We start from the raw sequence: 22,354 nt of genomic DNA, 5'->3' as shown, positions 1-22,354 counted from the left end.
CCGTATTTGTGCCTGTTTTGGACACTGCAAAGAGCAACAAATTGAGAATTTCAATGGAGTCTTTGTTTAAGTCTGTTAAGTTTCTTAGCGCTATGCAAATGTTGACCTACAGTGTGTTTATATTAAGCAAAATAAGGAATAAAATAAGCAGACGTGACCGCAGTTTTGACGCAGAGGCCATAGTAGATTTCGAACATATGATTAGAGTGATGAGATAAGACACACTTCATTGACAGAACAGATGAGTAATGTTTCTCTAATATACCTCTCGCGGCATTATTTCTACTGGAATCAATCCAGTCGATGTGGGATATAACCAAGCTGAAGAAGTTAGCACCTGAAGGCCTATAGTGCCTGACATTTGAGTCACCATATTTGAATAAAATTGAGTGAAAACAACAACAGCTGACCTCTGCTGTGAATTTGTCTCTGTTTGTTCTACACGAGATGACTTGAGTCGATAAAGCCTTGGACTGTAATGTCGATCCGTGCACCAGAACATCACATCGTAGCGATCAAAGCTCAGTTGGCTTATTAACACTGGCGATGACAGAATTTCAGAACGCCACCCAGAGCTCTCTGTTAACCTCATTGGAAGGTTTATTTATTTTTCCACTGCTTAACCTGTTCCTCTTTTCATGTCCCAAATTTTCCACTCAGGCTACATTTTTACCAGTGAGGTTTTGTTTTCGGCACTATATATGATAGCTGCCAAAAACACCATCCCTATGATTTCATCTTCATAAAGCATGACTGCATTACAACATATATTACAGTACACTTACCTTCATTTTTGATTTATTATTGTGTCCGTCTGATAAAATTGATACCTCCAGGATCACCGTATTCATGGTTAAAGGGTCAAGCATAAATATCTAAAGTGCAATTTGCATGTCAGCTGTTTAAATCAACACCCTTTTTTTTAATCCAAAACTTTAAGAAATATGTTTCTCGTTCTTTGCAGACGTGTGCTTAAAAAATCCTGGCTTTAAGCGGCTGAGAAACTCACAGGTTCCATCTGGTCACTGGCAATGAATTCAAACAAGGACTCGCACTGACATTACATTACAATATGCAGTTTATCAGTATTATTGATTGCTAAACTGCAATTTGTATAGAAAATGGATATATTTAAATATATCATTTTAGAGTTGTATGATTGACATTGAGTGCAAAGTGCTTTCTACAGTTTAACTCTTCTTTTTTTTTCTGAATTACATTTCTCTGTCACAGAATCATCAGTACTGTTCCCACATATGATGATTTTATTACTTTAAAAAATTGCTAAAATGCACTTAGGCTATTCTCTTTGACACAAATTATACTGGTATCCCTATCAAGTTTATTATCAACAAATTGTCAGTTGGTATTTTATTGTATAGTCAGGGTAATTCAGACTTAACCGGTCTTTGCATAATGTTCCTAAAATATAATAATGAACTAGTTATATCCTCCTGGGACACAGGGACAGACTTTGTCCTCTGTAGTGGACATTTTGAGTGAATTTCTCTCACACCCGACAGTTTTAAGTCCTGTGAAGAGATTCTTCATGTCTAGAGCGTCTTTACAAATGACTGACATTAGTTTAATGATCAAATTTAGCACTTATGGGAATATGATATTTTGTAATTATCATTTAAATCTGACTCATTTTCAAATTGTTTGCCATAAATAAATGTTTGCCATATTACTTTCTGTTACAAAACAATGATTTCATGTCCACTGTAGAGGACACCAGGACTTTTATCAGGCGTTTTGAGACACAAAAAGTGAATAGGGAAAGAAATTACATATCAATATTCCTATGAAATATTAGATATTGTTATGAAATTGTTGCCAATCACATTGTTACACTTTCTTTTTTCATTACATGTTGCCCCAAGAACGCATACAAATGCAAATTAGATGCAGTGTATAGATAAATTGTATTTAATGGGACCCATTTATCGCCATTTTATTGCATGAAGTAAAATGGTAGGCTATATATAAATTAATTCCGTTATATATTTCATAACATGTGAAAATCATGTTTATACAAAGTTTGGTTAAAAATGATTGATTGAATGTTTTTTGCCAATATAGTACATAATATAGCTACATGTCATTTTATATGTATTTTGAGTCCTGGTGTCCACTATATGACATAGCATAATGTATTTATTATGCTCTAAACATGCAATGACATAACCCCCCCCCCCCCCCCCTTTTTTTGTTCTCGATAGATAGATAGATAGATAGATAGATAGATAGATAGATAGATAGATAGATAGATAGATAGATAGATAGATAGATAGATAGATAGATAGATAGATAGATAGATAGATAGATAGATAGATAGATGCAGCTCACCTTGACTAAAAATACATTAGTAGGCTACTATTTATAGCCTACTACTTAATGCAAATAATGCCAACCGGCAGACTGATTGAAAATCCCATGAAATAGACTTTCAACTACACGGGTTCAACATAATGTCTTAATGTCTGAAGTAAACGCAAACGTGCTCCGATGGTTTTCTGATGTCTTAGTCAGTTGTGTGTGTGTGTGTGTGTGTGTGTGTGTGTGTGTGTGTGTGTGTGTGTGTGTGTGTGTGTGTGTGTGTGTGTGTGTGTGTGTGTGTGTGTGTGTGTGTGTGTGTGTGTGTGTGTGTGTGTGTGTGTGTGTGTGTGTGTGAACAGGGGCGCACCGCAGATCAGTTTCATCTTTTGTCAATACACAGAATGGGGGCGGAGGAAACACATCCTATAAAAAGAAGGTATCATGAAACGGCAGGCTGCTTCTCAAACACTCACACGAGCAGGAATCCTCTCTGCTTCCACTTACTTTGATTTTTTGTTGTTGTTGGGTAGCCTACAGCATCCTGATGCTTCACGGTTCTCCACATCTTTGTGCTTTAATAATATAACTTAGGTATCTTTATAACGTTTTTTTCCCCACTGACAGATTATTTGATGGACACTGTAGAATGGAGTTTATGCTTTTTTAAACCAAAGTGTGGTGGTCAAAGCCCCTAGTGCTGTAGGAAACATCTTCAAGAAACTACACAGTCTTATTCTGAGTTAAAAAGGACTGGAAGGATGCTGAACGTCACGCGGAGTCGGAGCTGTTGGATGTTGACGCTGATGATCGCGCTAGTGCGGATGGGAGAAACTCAAGGGACCGAGAGCGAAGCCCAGGTGAACTCCATCAAATCACTGGAGCCCCTGATCTCCGCCACTAACCGATCTTCACACAGCGGCAGCCCGAAGAAAAGCAACATCCCCGCTCAGGTAAATCCGACACCCCCATTAGATCATTAGAAAAAAGCTTCAACGCTTCAGGCATCATTAATGCTTAAGTGAATCATTCTCACATGACACTTGTATGCGAACTGTGCGATGATATTTCTGAGGGACAAAACTTGTGTCCCAAATTCCTGAAGTCGCAAGACTGTCCTATTTATATCAAATATGTTTAAAATAATTTTTGGTATCATTGTCTTGTGGTATGAAAAACAGCCTAAATACACGTGAAACTGTTTTGGTTACAGCCACAAAAATATGGAAAATCTCCCCAGAGACATCTCTGATCTACTTCTGAGGTTAATGAAAACTGACAGCATTTTATTTTACGGGCTGTTTTGCTCGTTGCACTGTAGGATTTCTTCTCCCACCTTTTATTTTTCACGTTTGTCTATTTAAAGTCTTAATTAAATGATTTGACAAATTGTGGTATGTGATAGCTACACTCAAACAAAACAAAAAAAGATTCAAGCCCTTCTTAGATATGACAGATTTATATAGTCACTTTATATGCTGCACTGACAGAAAAAAATAGCAGAATTAGGCTACCTTCAGGGGTACAACAGCTTGTCAATAAGGCAGTATCTGGGTATAGAAGGCTATCCTTAAAAGTACCCTTTTAACCCCTAAAATGTCCCTAGTAGTATAATATGCTCCTCTAAAGTAATATTCACCTTTTTAAGGGTAATACAGGTATAAAAATGTCCTTCTAAGGATGCTGCCTCAATGACAAGCTGTTGTACCACTAATTTTACAATGTGTGTGTAGCTCATCTACTATAGGCTACTCAATTTTTCAAGGGTTGAATGTGTTATTTTAGAAAATTGTGATTTTAAAATAAAAAGACTGTAAAAAATGTGACTGTAAAATCCTGTTAATTGGTGAAATTTTCGATATACGATGCATAAATGTAACCGTTTTTAAGATCTGTTAAATTTACAGTAAAAACAAGTCATTATATAATTTACAGCGAAAACCCATAAATTAACATTCCCCGTGTGACACTTCATATCTGATGTGTTTTCATTGAAATTACCTAAAATATTGCAAACATATTTTTGTGGTAATTTTCTGTCAACCAAAACTGCCTTTTTTACTGTAAATTTAACTGAATTTGTTTTTGGAGGAGTTTACAGCTACTTGCATATTATACAAGTACAGTTATCGGGTTTATCAAAGCTCAGTTGAGTGGTCAGTATCCTTTTGAAAGCTTTCCTCATATTTCTGGTAAATCCTGGATTCATACCAAGCTCATGATTTATTTAAGACTTGTTTTATGTAAATAAATTCTCAGCATTAGTAAGTCACACACTATTACTGCAGATGAACCCCCTCTTTGCTTTGTCTCTGATCAGTCGTAAATATGCAGATGTTGTTTTAATTGAGAGCAGACACAATTTATTGGAAGTAACAGAGGAGGTGATGGGATTTTTCTCCCTCTCATATCCTCTTTGGAGTGGGAAGATCTCCAGTATGCAAGTTTCCTGCCAGAGCCTCATCTAAACAATTGCTCTCAACATTACCATCCCCAAAAACGCAGGTGGTCTGGATGATCAGACCAGCATACATGTGGAAACCACTACAGTCCAATATTAGTTAAATGTCATGCTACATTTAACTTCCTATCCAAATGTAGATTGCTAACAACTTTGTAGATTGCAAACAGAGCGACTGTTGTCTCATTTGGATGTTTCCAGTTGCAGATGTTGCAAGACAGATCCCAACGTTTTATACCTGGGGCGAGTATATCAATCTAAACAAATTGCTTTGGAGATTAAAGTAACTAAATATATCTTTAAAAAAAATATTATACCCTGCTATAGTCATAGGTGGTTTAAGGTGCCAGACCAACTGACAAAACCCCCCTAAAACCAACCAAAGATTTTGGGTGTATACAAAACCGGTTTAGACTTGCTTTCTGCATGTAGTGTATTTTTCGTAGTGTACATCGATTCGCTTATTTTTTATAGATGGGACAAAGAAACTTGTAGTTGTGTGTAAATGGTTTAAACATAGGGTTACACCTGTTATACGGGAAAACACCTTGTCACACCATATCACCACAGAGTAGGCCTACACATCATTTGCATGTATAACGGTTTACACTGGCAATGTATTAAAATGAATACCAGATTTGAAAGAACATGTCATTTGGATGCCTTCTCAGATCTGAAATTGAAAACATTTGACATTGAAATAGCATAGACCCGTTTCTGGGCAGGTCATGATGATCAGCCATTGTCATTTTTGTGGTGGACAGTTTTGTTGATTGCTTCTTTGATATATTGGCATATGGTGCACGCTATGATATATTGCAACAAAGATGCATGCTGATTTCAAATTCCTCAATCAATTTGTAGTGTTTTATAATTCCCCATTTGGAACAATTGAACAAAACTAGGCATGCATCCTCACAATAAGCTTTTTCATGCCACACCCAAATATTTGAGTGAGTTTTTTTTTGGAAAATGACAACTTTTCCTGACAAATTAAAATGTTGTCAGCAGTTTATTTCTAAAGTATGGGACTTGACAGTCTGGGAAGAGGTAGAGTTTGTGACAATATACAGTTTCCAGAGATTTAGTGGTTTTTTTTTTTTTTTTTTTTTTTTTTTTTTACAAATGTAAATGTGGTCAGTACATTCAGCACAGCATCAAAATAATAATAATAATAATAATAATAATAATAATAATAATAATAATAATAATAATAATAATAATAATAATAATAATAATAACAACAACAACAACAACAATAATACAATTTTCTTGGGGGAACACAAAACCATTGACAAATATTTTTTCCAATCTCATATAAATTTCCATCCAATAAATATGTGTAGCCCCAACTCATAAAAAAACTAATTCATACGATGAAATGTAATTGAGTTGGTTCAACTCAATTACATTGGTATCAAATACAGTTTAAATTATATTTATACTATAACATGACTTTTTTAAACTTGTCAACCTTGTTAATTGGAAAATCAATCAAATAACACTTTAATCCCTAAATGTACGCTCCTAACGGAGTCTCTTGCAAAGCATGCTGGGAACGATCCACTGCTCAGTTAGTTGTCAACACAAATATTTCATGTTGTTTTAACATAAATTAATTAAGTAAACTGCAGTTTTAAATATATTAGGTTGATTGAACACAATTAAATTAAGTTGTGACAAAATTAGATATGTTTAAGTAAAGTGGACATCATTTACATTTGTCATATCTATGAAGGGTCTGAATCATTTTTTGAGTGCATGTCCCTTTACAGGTGCTGTACATTTACCAAAGTAGTGTGTGGGATATGAGCTTTTTGATACCCAGACACATTCAGTGTAGAAGACAAAAAATTAATAAATTAAATACAAATAGGGTTTCAGAACGACACAGCAATGCACATTACATGAAGAAAACAATGAGTCATAGAAGTGCTTTAGGTGACTAATATATTAGATTTAATGATGCCACTCAGAAGTGTGCCTGAATTTAATTTGCCATGATGTCCTTTAGTCACTTTTCCTAAATGTTTCTCTCCCATCTGGACAAGCTGTCTAAAGAATGCTTTACATTTTTATATGTCATTACACAGCTGCTGAAATGTTTCCTCTCAAGTCCTCTAACTCTCTAACGCTCAAGGATATGGTGGAGATTATAACACAAGCTCCCAATAAATCTCCCACACTGGCGTACTCCCAAGTGCTGCAAATTAGGCAGGCAAGAGAAACGGCCACCCAGTTTCATACATCCGTCCTAACGGAGACGAGCAGAATTCGGTTTGCCGTTTTGTGCTGCACGTAAAGCTGGCCCCTAGCCATGATGTCAGCGTTTTATTAGTAGTAACAACTTAATTCAAATGTGTGTGATGGACTCATGTCAGCTTGATGGTGTCCACAAATCACCAGTACGCAAACCAAAGTCGCTCGCTTTAGACGATTAGAGTGAATGTTCAAGGGGGGTTAATGGTGGTTTCCAGTTGTGGGCAACCCCAAAAGAGGGATATTGGGATTGGCAGAACTTGTTCACCACATTAACCTCTCGACTAGAGGGGAAGAGGCTGCTATTCCGCATGAACACGAGAGCTGTTTCACATCAGTGCCGCAGCTTTGGGACTTTTAACTTTTCCTCTTATTTAATTTGACGCTGAGGTTCCGTTAACGAGTAGGACCGGGGCGGGGGATTGTTTGGGTCTGGCTTGTAAAGAGGCGAGGTGGGTTGCCCTCTCCTGCTCCCTCTGAGGTTAAGTGACTGTTTAGTGATGCTAACGAGCTGAGAGGGTGAAATAAAACAGGCAAAGGTGTGGCGGGTTTTTAGCGCTAACCAGGCTAATCATCTGGAATTGACTTCATCTGAGGAACGAGACAGCCTAGAAGGTGTAATCACCATGGGTTTCCAAACCACAGTTTCATTTGCCAAGGCATGATGTCGCATTTCTGCAGCATTCCCAGAATTCCATGGATGTAACCGTTAGCATCCAGAAAGCTATGCTCATTAAAAAGCAGCCTCATGAACGTGAAATATAAGCGTGAACTCCACCTTCACCTGGTTTGGAGTCCAGCTTAGACAAACTAGAGACCAGCTCGACCAGGCTGCACTGTTAAAAATTATTTAGAAAAAAAGTTACCTGGTTGCCTTAAAATTTTGAGTTCATTGAAATTAAAATTTTGAGTTAATACAATGAACATTTTTTTAGATTCGACAGCCTTTATTAAAAGATTATTAAAAGATTGTGTAAGCATATTGGGTAGTTGTGTGTGTGTTATTTCTGATGAAGCAGTGAAACATGCCAAATAGTGCTATTTTCATGATTTATCAAATATTTTATGTGGTTCAGATACAATAATATTTTGAGTTTCTATTTATTAAACACATTTCCTTCATTGTATCAACTTAAATTTGTAAGGCAACCAGGTTACTTACTTTTTTAAGTTAAACCAACAAACACCAACAATTTTTTTTTTTTTACAGTGTGGGAGACTTAAGGATGGTTTAAGTGAGTTTTCTTAGAGGTTTAGCTGGTTTATGAGGTGACATTCTTGCAGCAACACTACAATTCTCTGTATACTACCTGGCAGCACAACAATGATACAATACATAAATAAATTAGTCTTTTTGTTGCACTTGCATTCCTTCACTGTAAAAAAATATTGTTGGTTTAACTTAAAAAAGTAAGTAACCTGGTTGCCTTAAAGTTGAGTTTATTGAAATAAAAAAATTGAGTTGATACAGTGAAGGAAATTAGTTTAATAAATAGAAACTCAAAATATTATTGTATCTGAACCACATAAAACATTTGACAAATCATGAAAATAACTAAATTTGGCATGTTTCACTGCTTCATCACAAATAAAACACACACAATTACCAAATATGCTTACAAAATATTTGAATAGTATTTGAATAAAGTTGGTCAATTCTCAAAAATGTTCATTGTATTAACTTAATTTTTTAATTTCAATGAACTCAACATTTTAAGGCAAACAGGTAACTTATTTTTTTAAATATTTTTTTTACAGTTTTGTTGGGGATGTGAAGTCTGACAAAAAAAAAAGACCCATCACACCTTTTTTTGTCTAGACTATTTATTAACTCATATTCCCACAGCCTCTATGTTTGTCAATAGTGCCTTTAAGGGTTTGCTACAGATATGTTTTGAGTGCTGGTGAGATTAGCCGTCAAGTTGCGCTTCAAACAGTGGGAGAGCGAAGCTTTCCTGTGCAATCTGATACACATTGGGCCATGCCCTTTGAGGGTGGATAAGGTTTGTTTGTTCAGTGACATAGTTTATTTTACTCTTGAAAACCCTTTCAATTCACTAACACCATTCATGGTGTCAGATGTCAGCTTTGCTTTTGCAAGGTCAAGTTAAGCTGGGCCCCGGGGCCCTAGAGGAACATATGTGTGAGACATGGGTTTTATGTGGAAACCCTATTCACCATCTCATAGTCTGTTGTGTATATGAACTTAGATGCGGGTTCAAAGGAAGTCGTGATATCCTATAGTTGTAGACTGAAGATGATTCTTTTGTAAGCTGTTGTGTACCATATCTATTTTAGGCTCAAACTCAAAGCTAGCTAATAAAAGATTTGTACTTGTTGCAGTGAAATTAAAATGAAATATATCTTGTGTTTTTATTATTTAAATTGTAAATAGTTTCATATTTTTTTAATTTTAAAATTGTGTATATTATATATATATATATATATATATATATATATATATATATATATATATATATACACACACACAAACTTTTCTTTTTTGATTAATTGACTTCGGCTATATACTGTTTTTAAAATATAAAATAGATTGCAATATTTTTCAGCCAGTTTACAAATCTTCCTGCTAAAGTACTACATACTTATCGGTTGCTACTAACAAGATAATACGTGACATAGTTTGGGTATTACCTGATATAAATCCTTAAATGCTTTTTTCCAAGCATGAGGGAGAATACAGATAGGGAGATGATTTTCAAAGGCATGGCACGTTTAGTCTTCAAAGTCCGCCTTTTTTGCCAGCATGCGAGCGGTGACACGGGGGCCAGTGGGCATCCCTCATCGCTGTCTGTCTCTGAGCTTATCATCTTGACACTTATCTCACACATGAACGTATGGGAGGAATAAAAACACACTGTGGAATCAATGAGGGATGAGGATCAACGAGTCGTATCTAAGCATTGGCCGGGTCATTAAAATCCTGATGTGATGACGTTGCCAGATTATGTGCAGACACGATTATGTGTCTGTATTGGCTCTGGTGGTTTATGCAATGCTGTGGAGAAAAGGGTAAGAGATGCGGGTGAGTCCTGCAGCTTTGGAAGCATAATTTGTCTCATCCACTTTGTATCTTCAAGTTTGACATGATTAAGCCGGAAAACTGAGAATGTTTTACATCTAATCACATTAACTGAACTGAATAAGGGGATGTTTTACATGGCTGATTCATCCGCTAATGTAACGTACTCAATAGCTTTCTAATGATGCAGCGAATGAATACTCATTTTTGAGGTCAGTGACTTTTTAGTATTTACACATTTTATGGGCTTCGTTGCTCATTCCTCTGGTGAATGTATCGTTGGTGGTTTGGCCGGGGTTCTTCATGTGTTTTCAATGGTACCAATTCTTTAACTTGCATAAGAAATGAAGGTTGCCCTGAGGTCCGTCAATCTACAAAACATAATCATTTCTTTTGTTATTAGATATTGAGCTATTCTTCCCCCCTTCTCAGACCACATGTTTCGCATTTGACGCTAAACTGAAGATTGTTACGGGTGATGTAAAGCGTTTCCCTCAGCAAATCTTCACTGGCCGGTTTCTTTTCTGGAGTTTGATTTGTATAATATATTGTCTCAGTCTCATCCATTTTATCTTATATTAATGAAATTTAACCTTATATTAAGGAGGTCTGGTTCATTGAATTTGGTGGGGCTCGGGGCACCCGTTACAGCACTTTAAACCAGTTTAGCCTGGCCTAACTTGATTATAACAAAAAGGTATGCTAATATAAAACATGCTTTATACAATTTGTCAGTGTTCTGTTATGGTTTATGTTCTGTTTTCTGGTCATTTGTTTTATTGTATCTTCCTGAGCATTCATTACATATTCTGCATATAAAGGTTAGATCATTTTAAATGAATCCAAAATGTACAATGCCCACAGGTTTCCTCTCATTCCACCTGCTGATGATGAGGGATCATCTGTTGGCACAAAACAGGGTTGCCAGGTTTCACAACAAAACACACCCAATTGCAACTCAAAACTATAGTCCAAAATAAACCCAATCGCGTTTTGGAGAGTTCCCTGGTAAAAAATTTGTTCCGGGGGGGTAAAATATGTGCTTTTTGGCAGATTTTGATTGGTCAATCACAGGATCCATTGGCCTAATGTTTCCTAATCCTAGCATTCAATCAATCCGCTCTTTGAGGAAACCGGTTCTACTTTCATGTCTCATGTCTTCATGTCAGACATTTTGTAAAAAAAAAAATGTTTGTGAGAGGCCATCTACCAAGTGACAATGTTCATTCAGGGCAGTGATACATTTATCGTCAGAAGTTTGAAAATCTTCCCAACATCTTATACTGTAGATAGAATGCAAGATAGAGTGCAATTTTTTATTTCATTCCCATCAGGAAATAATTTATCATGGGAAATGCAGAGCATTTAAAGGGATAGTTCACCCAAAAATGAATATTTGATGTTTATCTGATTACCCCCATGGCATCCAAGATGTAGGTGTGTTTGTTTCTTCAGTAGAACACAAATGAAGATTTATAACTCCAACCGTTGCACTGTGCCAGTCATATAATGCATGTCAATTGGGTGTATTTTTTTTTTTAATGAGAGTCACTATAAGACTAAAAAACACACAGGCAAAACCTTGCCGCTCATGACAATACATTGATGTCTTAAAACACGAAACGATCGGTTTCTGCGAGAAACCGAACAGTATTTATATATATTTTGTACCTCATAGCAGACGAATCTCATCCAGTATTCCCAACACCACTACTTCCACCATTACTTCCGGGTCAAAACCCGGCGTAATCATAAATATATCTATAGAATCCTCATTAGTGCCTGCGCGGAGCGGTCGAATGCGGAACCTATGTACACATATCTATGATCGCACCGTCATTTTGACCTTCTCCGACGAAAGTAATGGCGTTGGGAATACTGGATGAGAATCGTCTGAGGTAAAAAAAAATAACATACTGTTTGTTTCCTGTTTTACGAAACATTAATGTATCGTCATGAGCCGCAGTGTTTAATATGGATTAGTATATCTGTGTTTTTTACTCTCATATTGACTCTCATAGAGAAACACCTCATTGACATTCATTATTCGAGCAACAGTTGGAGTTAAAAATCTTCATTTGTGTTCTACTGAAGAAACAAAAATACCTACATCTTGGATGCACTGAGGGTAAGCAGATAAACATCACATTTTCATTTTTTAACTATCCCTTTAAGCTGTGTCTGAAATAACATACTATATAGTAGGTACTACATATACTTTGTGACCATTAAAAAGTGTATTATATATAGTATGATTGGCTGCGCTCAAAATTGCATACTCTCTTACATATTTTGAATAAGTAATTATTTACCAACTGCTAAAAAAAAGTGTGTTCGATATAGTGTGAGTCTGTGTAGTATGAATGTAATCTGGACGTACTACATTCGCCATGTTGTCATTATAATGTGACCTACCAGCGTCAGTTGAGTCGCTTCACTGCCATTCACCGTGGCCTCATGGGATAGTAAAGTGTCCATCATATGCACACTTCAAAATCTCGCCAGAAGTGGTAGGTCATCCGGGTACTTTTTGCCTCTTTTTACTGTGAATTCGGACATACTACTTTTGTAGTCTATATAGTAGGGAAGTATGCAATTTTGGATGCAGCCAATGGGGTAGGTATGAAAGAAATTGAGACGTTCTGCATCTATGCAATGTTATGTTGTTACTATCATGTGACCTACCAGTGTCAGTTGCATTTGGTCATCAGAGTACTGTGGCTTGTGGTTTTCCAAAGTTTCTAGCCACTCAGCATTTTCACTGGCCCCAATTTTGACATCAGTATCCTGGGGAAAAAATGCTATATAGATATTTTTTTAATATTATCTCATAATTTGGCAGCAGGTATATTAGGCTGCTGTCACTTTAAGATCCGATGCAAAGATCCATTATACTGTTGCACATGCGTTTTCTTTCTCAACTGTTTACATTCACTTAAACCATGACTGTGTTTATGTGAATTCTCGTCAAGACCGGCATTTTGACATCTTTTTTTGTGTATTTGACGGCAATTAACAGTCAAAAATAACTCCATTTAGTACTGAGAAACGGCTTTATGTGAGTGTGAGCACAAAATCTGTGGGAATTAGTAAAATTATGCGCCATACGTGCAATCCCACACCAAAATGCAAGCCCTTTAACAGCAGCAATATTCATCCGGAGCAAATGAATGAATTGAGTGAGTGGAGGCGGGTTTGTGTGTAACTCGCTGTCGGAGAGATGAGAGGGAAAGGAAACACAACGGGAATTGTGTATCTATTAAACAGAAAATGAGTATTGGAAGTGTTTCAGATATTTCAGTATCGATATGTATTGAAAATTCTATATTTCTGACAACACTATTGCACTAGTTTATTATTTCACATGCCTTTTTAAAAGACTACAATTGAAAAATGTATATATTATATATAAAATTCAACCCGCCAAAGTGTTCATGTCAAGCCCTGTTTGTGAAGCATCATATTGACAGACTTTATACACAACTGTCATTCTTAATTCCTACTAAGGAATGTATAATGTCACATTCTGGTATACTTTTAAAGTTTTTGATAAATACCAGTGAGTGTTGAAAACAGGGCTTGGTGGAGACCCTAACCTGATCTGTCTTTCTCATTCTCAGGGGTATCCATGCATCAGCGATAAAGAGTGCATGGTGGGAACTTACTGCCACAGCCCGCAGCACGCCCCGTCCCGCTGCCTCACCTGCCGCAGGAGGAAGAAGCGCTGCCATAGAGACGCCATGTGTTGCCCCGGGAACCGCTGCAGCAACTGTACGTTCCTGTGTTGAGACCAAATCTGTCTAATCATACGAACTTGGGAACATTTACGATGGATTTCTTCTGTCATTCCTTAGATATCTGCATCCCCATCTCAGAGAAATCCCCTATGGAGGAGCACAACAAGCTTTCTATCAAAGACAAAGGCTGGAGGAAGAATGGCAAACCTCAGGCCAAGATCTCTCTCAAAGGTGAGGAACTGACAATATCACAAATGGAGAACCATGTTTTTTCAAGATCTGCACGGTTAGAGAGAGCATACATATACCATATTCTGGTATAGTTTGCAGCAGTCCACCAATAATTAAAGGGGTACTTCAGCGCTGGGAAGATGAATCTGTATTTAAACTGGGTCATTAATGTAGTAGAAATGTGAAATTATTTTTGAATTTGGTGCTTTCTAGACTGAGAAAAGACAGAAAATGTGTTTTTGTCTCATGGGGATGAAAGACTACAATTCCCAGAATGCTTCGCTGCCCTGTGAGGCCACTCCCAAAGCCACTGCTACTGAATCACTTTTACTTTCCCACCGCAACCGCGTTCATCTTCATAAAATCAGTTCAGTTAGAGAACAGACACTACAATTAAAAGGGAGTGTCAGCACAAACGCAGCAGGAGTCAGATTACACTCATCGTGGTGAGCCGAATAAGCTCTCGTGATGAGAGCTGATGTAAACGCGTCCACCCTCGCGGCAGTCATTCTCAGCGCATGTTCAGTCTGGCGCGTTTTCAGTTGATGCCTTTGGAAGATTAACTTTCTTGGGAATTAACTTGAGAAGATAAAATACTCACTTTGCTCCGCCGGCCAACCGTTTCCATGAATGCCTGAGCCGAACTGAGCTGTGAGTGCGACCCCATCCCCCACGCGCAAATTGAAAACATGCGGAAATAGCTCCCTCTGCTGGCTGTAGTCTTTAGCGTCTGGCCAAGCATTTTACCGATGGCGCAAATCGGCGATATTTGCATCACCGGAGTAATTTTTCCAGAAATAAAATGCATAAATCTCTCGTCTCAGGGGGATATGAGAGGGGGGAGCATTCGAATATACTCCAGGGTTTCTACTGATAGAAAGCCATATGCTAATCGCTGAAGTAACCCTTTAACTAGAAAATCCATGGACAATAATGTAAATGTACAAAATGTCAGACTTCAAAACGCTGTTTAGAAAAATGTGGATGGATAACACTTTACAATAAGGGCCCAATGGTAAACCTTAGTAAATGCATTAACTAAAATTAAAATAATAGTAACAATGAGCAATTCATTTGTTACAATATGTATTAATCTTTAAATACACATTGGCATTGTTAGTTCATGTCAGTTCAGTTCATTGAATAATCTTTTGTAAAGTATGGATATAGTATATTACAGACTATAATAGCGTTTCACCAGTTTTGACTGCAAATCTAGCATTTTTTTATGTTTTCAATTTTAAAAATGATGTACATTTAAAACACTATACTTTGTGTTTTATTACCTTGCCATTAAATTGCAGATTTTTTTTTTTCCTTATTTGGAAAGTAAGAAATGCATAGATTTTTTTTATTTTGCTATTGGAGCAAATGGGAACTAAAAATATATATTTTTGAAGTTTAAAAATTATATAATATTCTAAATTCTGCTAAAGAAGTTTATCAAGCTATCAGGCAACTTCCATAAAACCCGTTAAACTAACCATTAAAGGGTTAGTTCACCCAAAAATGAAATTGATGTCATTAATGAATCACCCTAATGTCATTCCACACCCGTAAGACCTCCGTTCATCTTCAGAACACAGTTTAAGATATTTTAGATTTAGTCTGACAGCATATGCAAGTGTATGCACACTATACTGTCCATGTCCAGAAAGGGAATAAAACCATCATCAGAGTAGTCCATATGAGACATCAGTGGGTTAATTAGAATCTCTTGAAGCATCGAAAATACATTTTGGTCCAAACAATAGCAAAAACTACGACTTTATTTAGCACTGTCTTCCCTTCCACATTTGTTTTCAAACCTCAAATAAAGATTCAAACGGTTATGAATCAGCAGATTCGGATCGCCAATGTGATTTCAGCAGTTTGGCAGTTTGACAAGAGATCCAAATCATGAATCAATCCGCTGATTCATAACCGTTTTAATCTTTATTTGAGGTTTGAAAACAAACGCAGAAGAAAAGACAATGCTGAATAAAGTCGTAGGTTTTGTCAATTTTAAATCTAAAATATCTTAAACTGTGTTCTGGAGATGAACGGAGGTCTTATGGGTGTGGAACGACATTAGGGTGAGCCATTAATGACATTAATTTCATTTTTGGGTGAACTAACCCTTTAAGTACGATCAATAAATGCTTTTCATGGTCAGTTCATGCAAACCTGAAGAGTGTTATCGAAATGTGTTTAGATTTATTGGTGTAAACGGCTGAATATCTTAACCTGACAAACATTCTAGTGATCGATTTTTTTTTTCCCCTCGCTTGTGTAGCCTGCATTCAGGAAGTGACATATCATTTCAAGCAATGTGATGAGAGCATGTGCTTTTCTGTCTGGTGTTGTGTGCGACATGCATCCGACTGTGGGCGGTCTGTGGCCATCTGAGACTGAGAGTTTCATATTCATACTCACTTATGAACAATGTCTGCAATGAGTTGATTCACTGGATGTGGTTACATGCATGTGTTGAGGGGGACGGCGGCCCACAACTACACACGCAGATCGTATATCTGGAAGATTTGACCACAGCGGGAGGCCTGTGTAGGAAGGATCACAACGCTGTTTCCTCACCTCAGACACAGTCACGCTCTCAAACAGAAATTAAACCACACCAGATTTAGCCTGATCCATTTGAGGCACCCTGAATGTTGTAGCGACTGCCATTTAGAATAATTTATGGACTATTCATTTTATGAATTAATATATAAATGCATAATAAATATAACAAAGCAGACAATTAGCCAAGCATATCAAGTTATCTTCAAATGGGCCAAGTTACTTAAAGCTACACTGTGTAATTTTTTTTAGTTTATTCTTAGCTAAAAACAGTTCCTTCAAAAATATATGCGCTCTTTAATGTATATTTACTTCTTTCAAGTAATAAAGTATTCTCGTAAGTTTATAATATGCCATTGAAAATACATACGGGTGAGGGGTTCGAATGCTGGTCGCCATGTTGCCCCTCCATCTTGAAAGTACATTAGCCAAAGAGGGACATACCTGTTAAATCAAGCTTCGCCTTTCGCGTTTTAAAACTCGATGGCACCGTGTCGAATGTGAAGAGGGGATTGCCATGTTAATCTTGGACTATATTGGCCACCGTAGGAGTTAAAACCAAATCGGAATTGAGAGGAACAGAAGATGGTCATATACCTTTTTACTGCTAGATAGGGGAAAATATCACACAGTGTAGCTTTAATATATCAGGAAATGATTTGCTCAGGGGTCCCTAACATGTTTCTACACACAAGCCTTGCAATTCAATTAAAAAAGGGTATAATGGAGTACAGAAAAAGCTTTAGCATTTCATAAATAAGCCAGAACAATGCAAGGGTCTCTTTTCTGATGATGTATACTGGTGCAAGGGCGGGGCAACCTGTCACTCACAAACCACAACCATCCAATCAAGTCCCGCCTTATTTGATTTTTTTCTTGTTTGAGAATCCATTTCACTCTGATATACGTCACAATAGGGAACGATGGCAACTTTAACCTGCTCTGCTTCTATTTTTGGACAAGTGAACCACCATTGGAAAATTCCTTTGCATTTGTTTGTAAGTAGATCTTTATCAATAGTAGTGACGTATTTGGTTGCACTTTATTTTGTTATTTCATTTGAATGTTGTGGAGAATATTTGCATTAGTGATGGAAAGGACTGGCTCTGCCATTGACGGAGAGAGGGATGATACTTATAGTTGCGATGTAACGGAAATAGCAACAGATCTTTTCTTCTGTATGTCAGAGTGAAACGGTTTATCGGAAGGAAAAAAAGTTTGTTGATTGGATGAAGGCAGTTCTGAATGCAATCTTGCAGGATTGTGTGTGTGTGTGTGTGTGTGTGTGTGTGTGTGTGTGTGTGTGTGTGTGTTTGGGGGGGGGGTCAACATTTTTTAAACATTGCAAGGTAACATTAAAAAAATATACATACAGTCGGAATGGAGGAGTGGAGAAAAGTGAATTTCCATTTCATGACGAATCTAATGTAATAAATTATAGCATTTTTAGGGACTGGTTAGGGAAGGTCAATAACCTCTGTCATGGCTAATATTAAATTTCATATACACATTTGCTTTGGGAGGAACTCATAAATATAGTTTGTAGAAAATTATTATTATTAAATATTTTTGTCAATATTTCCTTGTTTGATTGGAAGTCAAGTCAAGTTTATTTATAGCGCTTATGACGACTGTTTCAATGCAGCTTGTTTAACAGAAAAATATTGCAACAAAATTTGATTTGATTTGATTTATCATATAGCGACAATATGGGCAGATCAGTAATATAGTTGGTACAGTTAATTGAGAAATGAATTTTATTTGGATATTTAAAAACTTTAGCTGAAATTTTAGTGTCCCCAACTGAGCAAGCCAAGCCAAAGGCAACACTTTTGAATAGTCGTCTTTTTTTCTTTTGTCAGCTGAACCCATTTGACATGCTGTAAAATATTTACTTGAAATACCCCCAATTGTTTTTTCTTTTTTTTCTGATATCAGTTAATGGTCATATAACATGCAGGTAAACATTAAAAAAATATATATTTTGTTTTAATTTGACATTTTTATGATTTAATTAACTATTAGCTTTTAATTAACTCATGTCAGTTGCGTAAACGTTGTATTAAAGGAATAGTTCACCCAAAAATGTTAAGTCATTTTAAAGCAAATCATTTGCATAATTCTTCAAAAATTAGATTTTTTTATTTATTTATTTTCATGAGAGAAAAAAGGGTGAATTAATAATGAGATTTCCTTATTTTTGGCATTTTTTCCCTCAATGTAAATGAGAAAAATGAATATGTTTTTCCCCTTGCAAAGTCATCTGCATAAAACAGTAATTTAAGAATATTAAATAATAGCAAAAAAAAAAAAAAACTTCTTCCCTTAGCAACTGTTCATTGAATATAGCGAGCATTTAGCCAGGAAGTATTGGTTTACAAAGTAACTAGCCTTAAGTTCTATAGATTCCATCTAAAGGCTTGGGTATGTTTCAATTTACATTTTTTTTTACAATTTACAATTTACATGTGCTTCGGTACTTGTTTTTTGCATACTGTATATTAGGGAAGTATTCGTTTTCGGACACAGTGCGTGACCTTTATCACGCTTGATATGTTTAAGCTGCAGAATGGCATTCACTTCTCCTTTCACCTGCAGGTCACGAGGGCGACCCTTGCCTGCGCTCGTCCGACTGCTCGGAGGGCTACTGCTGCGCTCGCCATTTCTGGACCAAAATCTGCAAGCCTGTGCTGCGGCAAGGCGAAGTGTGCACTAAGCAGCGCAAGAAAGGCTCCCACAGCCTGGAGATCTTCCAGCGCTGTGACTGCGCCAAAGGACTTGCCTGCAAGGTATGGAAAGACGCGACCTCCTTCTCCAGGTCCAGGCTGCACGTGTGCCAGAGGATCTGAGACGGGAGGCCCCTGCAAAACAAGCCGCACCTTGGGGCCCCCGCGTCCCTCTGGGGGAGGAGTGGGGCGAGGACTCCTTTCTCCAAGACTTACTCAGCTGTGATAAAGAGAGAAGGATGAATGTGTGCCATGACAGGGTGGGAACGAGCCGATGCAGTGGACGCTCAGCCGTAGAGGAAGCACTCCGTGCATCTTTTCAAGATTATTCGCTGGAGGTTTAATGATCTACAAGCCATATTTATCACTGATGCGTTTGATGCAAGAGCTGGCATTATTTCGGTATGACTGTGCTATTGATGTAGTATCATTTTTAATGCTCTGAGATTTGGTTCATTTGTTTTGCCACTAAATATTTCATGCACATATGATAGTTTTTCCACAGCATAACCACTAAAATATAAACTTGGTTTCAATATCACAGACTTTGTTTCTTGTTTGCTAATAACCGCGTAGAGAGCAGGTTTCATTTTTAGTTGACTCTTTCTAAATTTCAGATTGAATCTGCCCTTCTTAATGTGCACTTTGAGTTTGCCTGTATAAAAATGATCTGAAATGTGTACATAACACCCAAACAGAAGAACAACTGCATGTTCTCAAGGTAGCCACACACTAGTAATGCATTAGCCTGAGAAATATGATCATTAGTTCAGATTTACTCAATAGATAGCCTTTTTTTTAATCATAAATACTAAATTGGTTCTGATTATCAAGGGAAGTTGTTTACAGTTTGAGTGCTGTTCAGTGAATGTGCAGATGCGTTTATTATTATGGCATCATGAATCATAGTCCGTACTTTTGTTCTGTCAAACTCCACATCTCCTTTTAGCTAGAATAAAAATAATTATTAAAATATAATAAGCTCTTATATTGTAAATAAAATGCAAAATTGTCAAAATGTATTTAAGAAGCAGTTGTATATCATGTATATATTGGTAGAAAGGAACAGATGGGGAAATAAAGTAGCATAAAGAGACATTAAACACTTTTTACTTTCAACTTACTGTTTGTCATAGCATGGTGTGAGATCATTTCCTCAAGCTCTGTTTTTACACCGCAGATATGAAAATCCCCACGCAGAACTATTTCTATTAAATTATTTTCAAAACACGTGTCTTCACAGCACTCATGTTGTGTAATTGTTTATTGTCTGATTTCCTGGGTTAGTCCTTAACTTTGTTCCTGTTGTAACAGTGCTGTTATGTCTCATTGTGTATTTACAGTGATTTAAACAGATTAAAGAATGTATTTTGTATTACAAGCATTTGACTGCTCCCATATTTTCAGCTCTGAATCGAACGCTTCTGATGTGAATGATATCTGACTTTTCTCAAATACTGCCTGAGGTGATAAACTTGAGGAACACAATTGAATGTATACAACTGTTATTAACCAGTAAAGGCATATATATATATATGAGAGAGAGAGAGAGAGAGAGAGAGAGAGAGAGAGAGAGAGAGAGAGAGAGAGAGAGAGAGAGAGAGAGAGAGAGAGAGAGAGAGAGAGAGAGAGAGAGAGAGAGAGAGAGAGAGAATGGAGATTCTCCTGAAATAGCTGCAGAAGAGGCATTTCAAAGATGGCCGCCGAGTGAAACGACTCAAGTGAGGAAATTTGCTTGATACTGTGATGGTTGATGTATACATTTTATATTATTGTGTTAGCAAAGACTTTGTTTAAGGAATAGTTCACCCAAAAATGAAAATTCTGTAATTTACTCACCCTAATGTTAAAGCAAAAGTGTTCTGCGTAACACATGAGAATGATTTGAACCTCATTAGTTCCTGTGGAACCTAAAATGTATTGCGTAATACTCAAGAATGAACCTCACTGGTTCTTGCTGAAGCTCAAACCTGCTGCGTAACTCAAGAATGAACCTGATTGGTTCTTGCTGAAGCTCAAACGGGAAGCGTAACACGAGAATGAACCTCATTGGTTCTTGCTGAACCTCAAACGGGAAGCGTAACACGAGAATGAACCTCATTGGTTCTTACTGAAGCTCAAACGTGCAGCGTAACACGAGAATGAACCTCATTGGTTCTTGCTGAAGCTCAAACGTGCTGCGTATCACCAGAATGAACCTCAATGGTTCTTGCTGAAGCTCAAACGTGCTGCGTAACACGAGAATGAACCTCATTGGTTCTTACTGAAGCTCAAACGTGCTGCGTAACACGAGAATGAACCTCATTGGTTCTTACTGAAGCTCAAACGTGCTGCGTATCACGAGAATGAACCTCATTGGTTCTTGCTGAAGCTCAAACGTGCTGCGTAACACGAGAATGAACCTCATTGGTTCTTACTGAAGCTCAAACGTGCTGCGTATCACGAGAATGAACCTCATTGGTTCTTACTGAAGCTCAAACGTGCTGCGTATCACGAGAATGAACCTCATTGGTTCTTACTGAAGCTCAAACGTGCTGCGTATCACGAGAATGAACCTCATTGGTTCTTGCGGAAGCTCAAACGTGCTACGTAACACAAGAATGAACCTCATTGGTTCTTACTGAAGCTCAAACGTGCTGCGTATCACGAGAATGAACCTCATTGGTTCTTGCGGAAGCTCAAACGTGCTACGTAACACAAGAATGAACCTCATTGGTTCTTACTGAAGCTCAAACGTGCTGCGTATCACGAGAATGAACCTCATTGGTTCTTGCTGAAGCTCAAACGTGCTGCGTAACACGAGAATGAACCTCATTGGTTCTCGCTGAAGCTCAAACGTGCTGCGTAACACGAGAATGAACCTCATTGGTTCTCGCTGAAGCTCAAACGTGCTGCGTAACACGAGAATGAACCTCATTGGTTCTTACTGAAGCTCAAACGTGCTGCGTAACACGAGAATGAACCTCATTGGTTCTTACTGAAGCTCAAACGTGCTGCGTATCACGAGAATGAACCTCATTGGTTC

The 22,354-nt window shown here is 37.2% G+C and overlaps 1 protein-coding gene across 1 annotated transcript; it reads left to right on the top strand.

Moving 5' to 3' along the window:
• Positions 1–2,766: 2,766 nt before the first annotated feature.
• On the top strand, positions 2,767–20,710 carry dkk2 (dickkopf WNT signaling pathway inhibitor 2). Its single transcript, XM_067440983.1, has 4 exons — positions 2,767–3,269; positions 13,697–13,847; positions 13,931–14,044; positions 19,202–20,710. The coding sequence occupies exons 1-4, from the start codon at positions 3,078–3,080 to the stop codon at positions 19,450–19,452; spliced, it is 708 nt and encodes a 235-aa protein (XP_067297084.1). The 5' UTR covers positions 2,767–3,077; the 3' UTR covers positions 19,453–20,710.
• The last annotated feature ends 1,644 nt before the right edge of the window (positions 20,711–22,354 follow it).

The sequence above is a fragment of the Pseudorasbora parva genome, chromosome 4 (genome assembly GCF_024679245.1).
Source record: "Pseudorasbora parva isolate DD20220531a chromosome 4, ASM2467924v1, whole genome shotgun sequence".
NCBI lineage: Eukaryota > Metazoa > Chordata > Actinopteri > Cypriniformes > Gobionidae > Pseudorasbora > Pseudorasbora parva.
The sequence above is the reverse complement of the archived record's forward strand: the minus strand, read 5'-3'. Positions and strand labels throughout refer to the sequence as shown.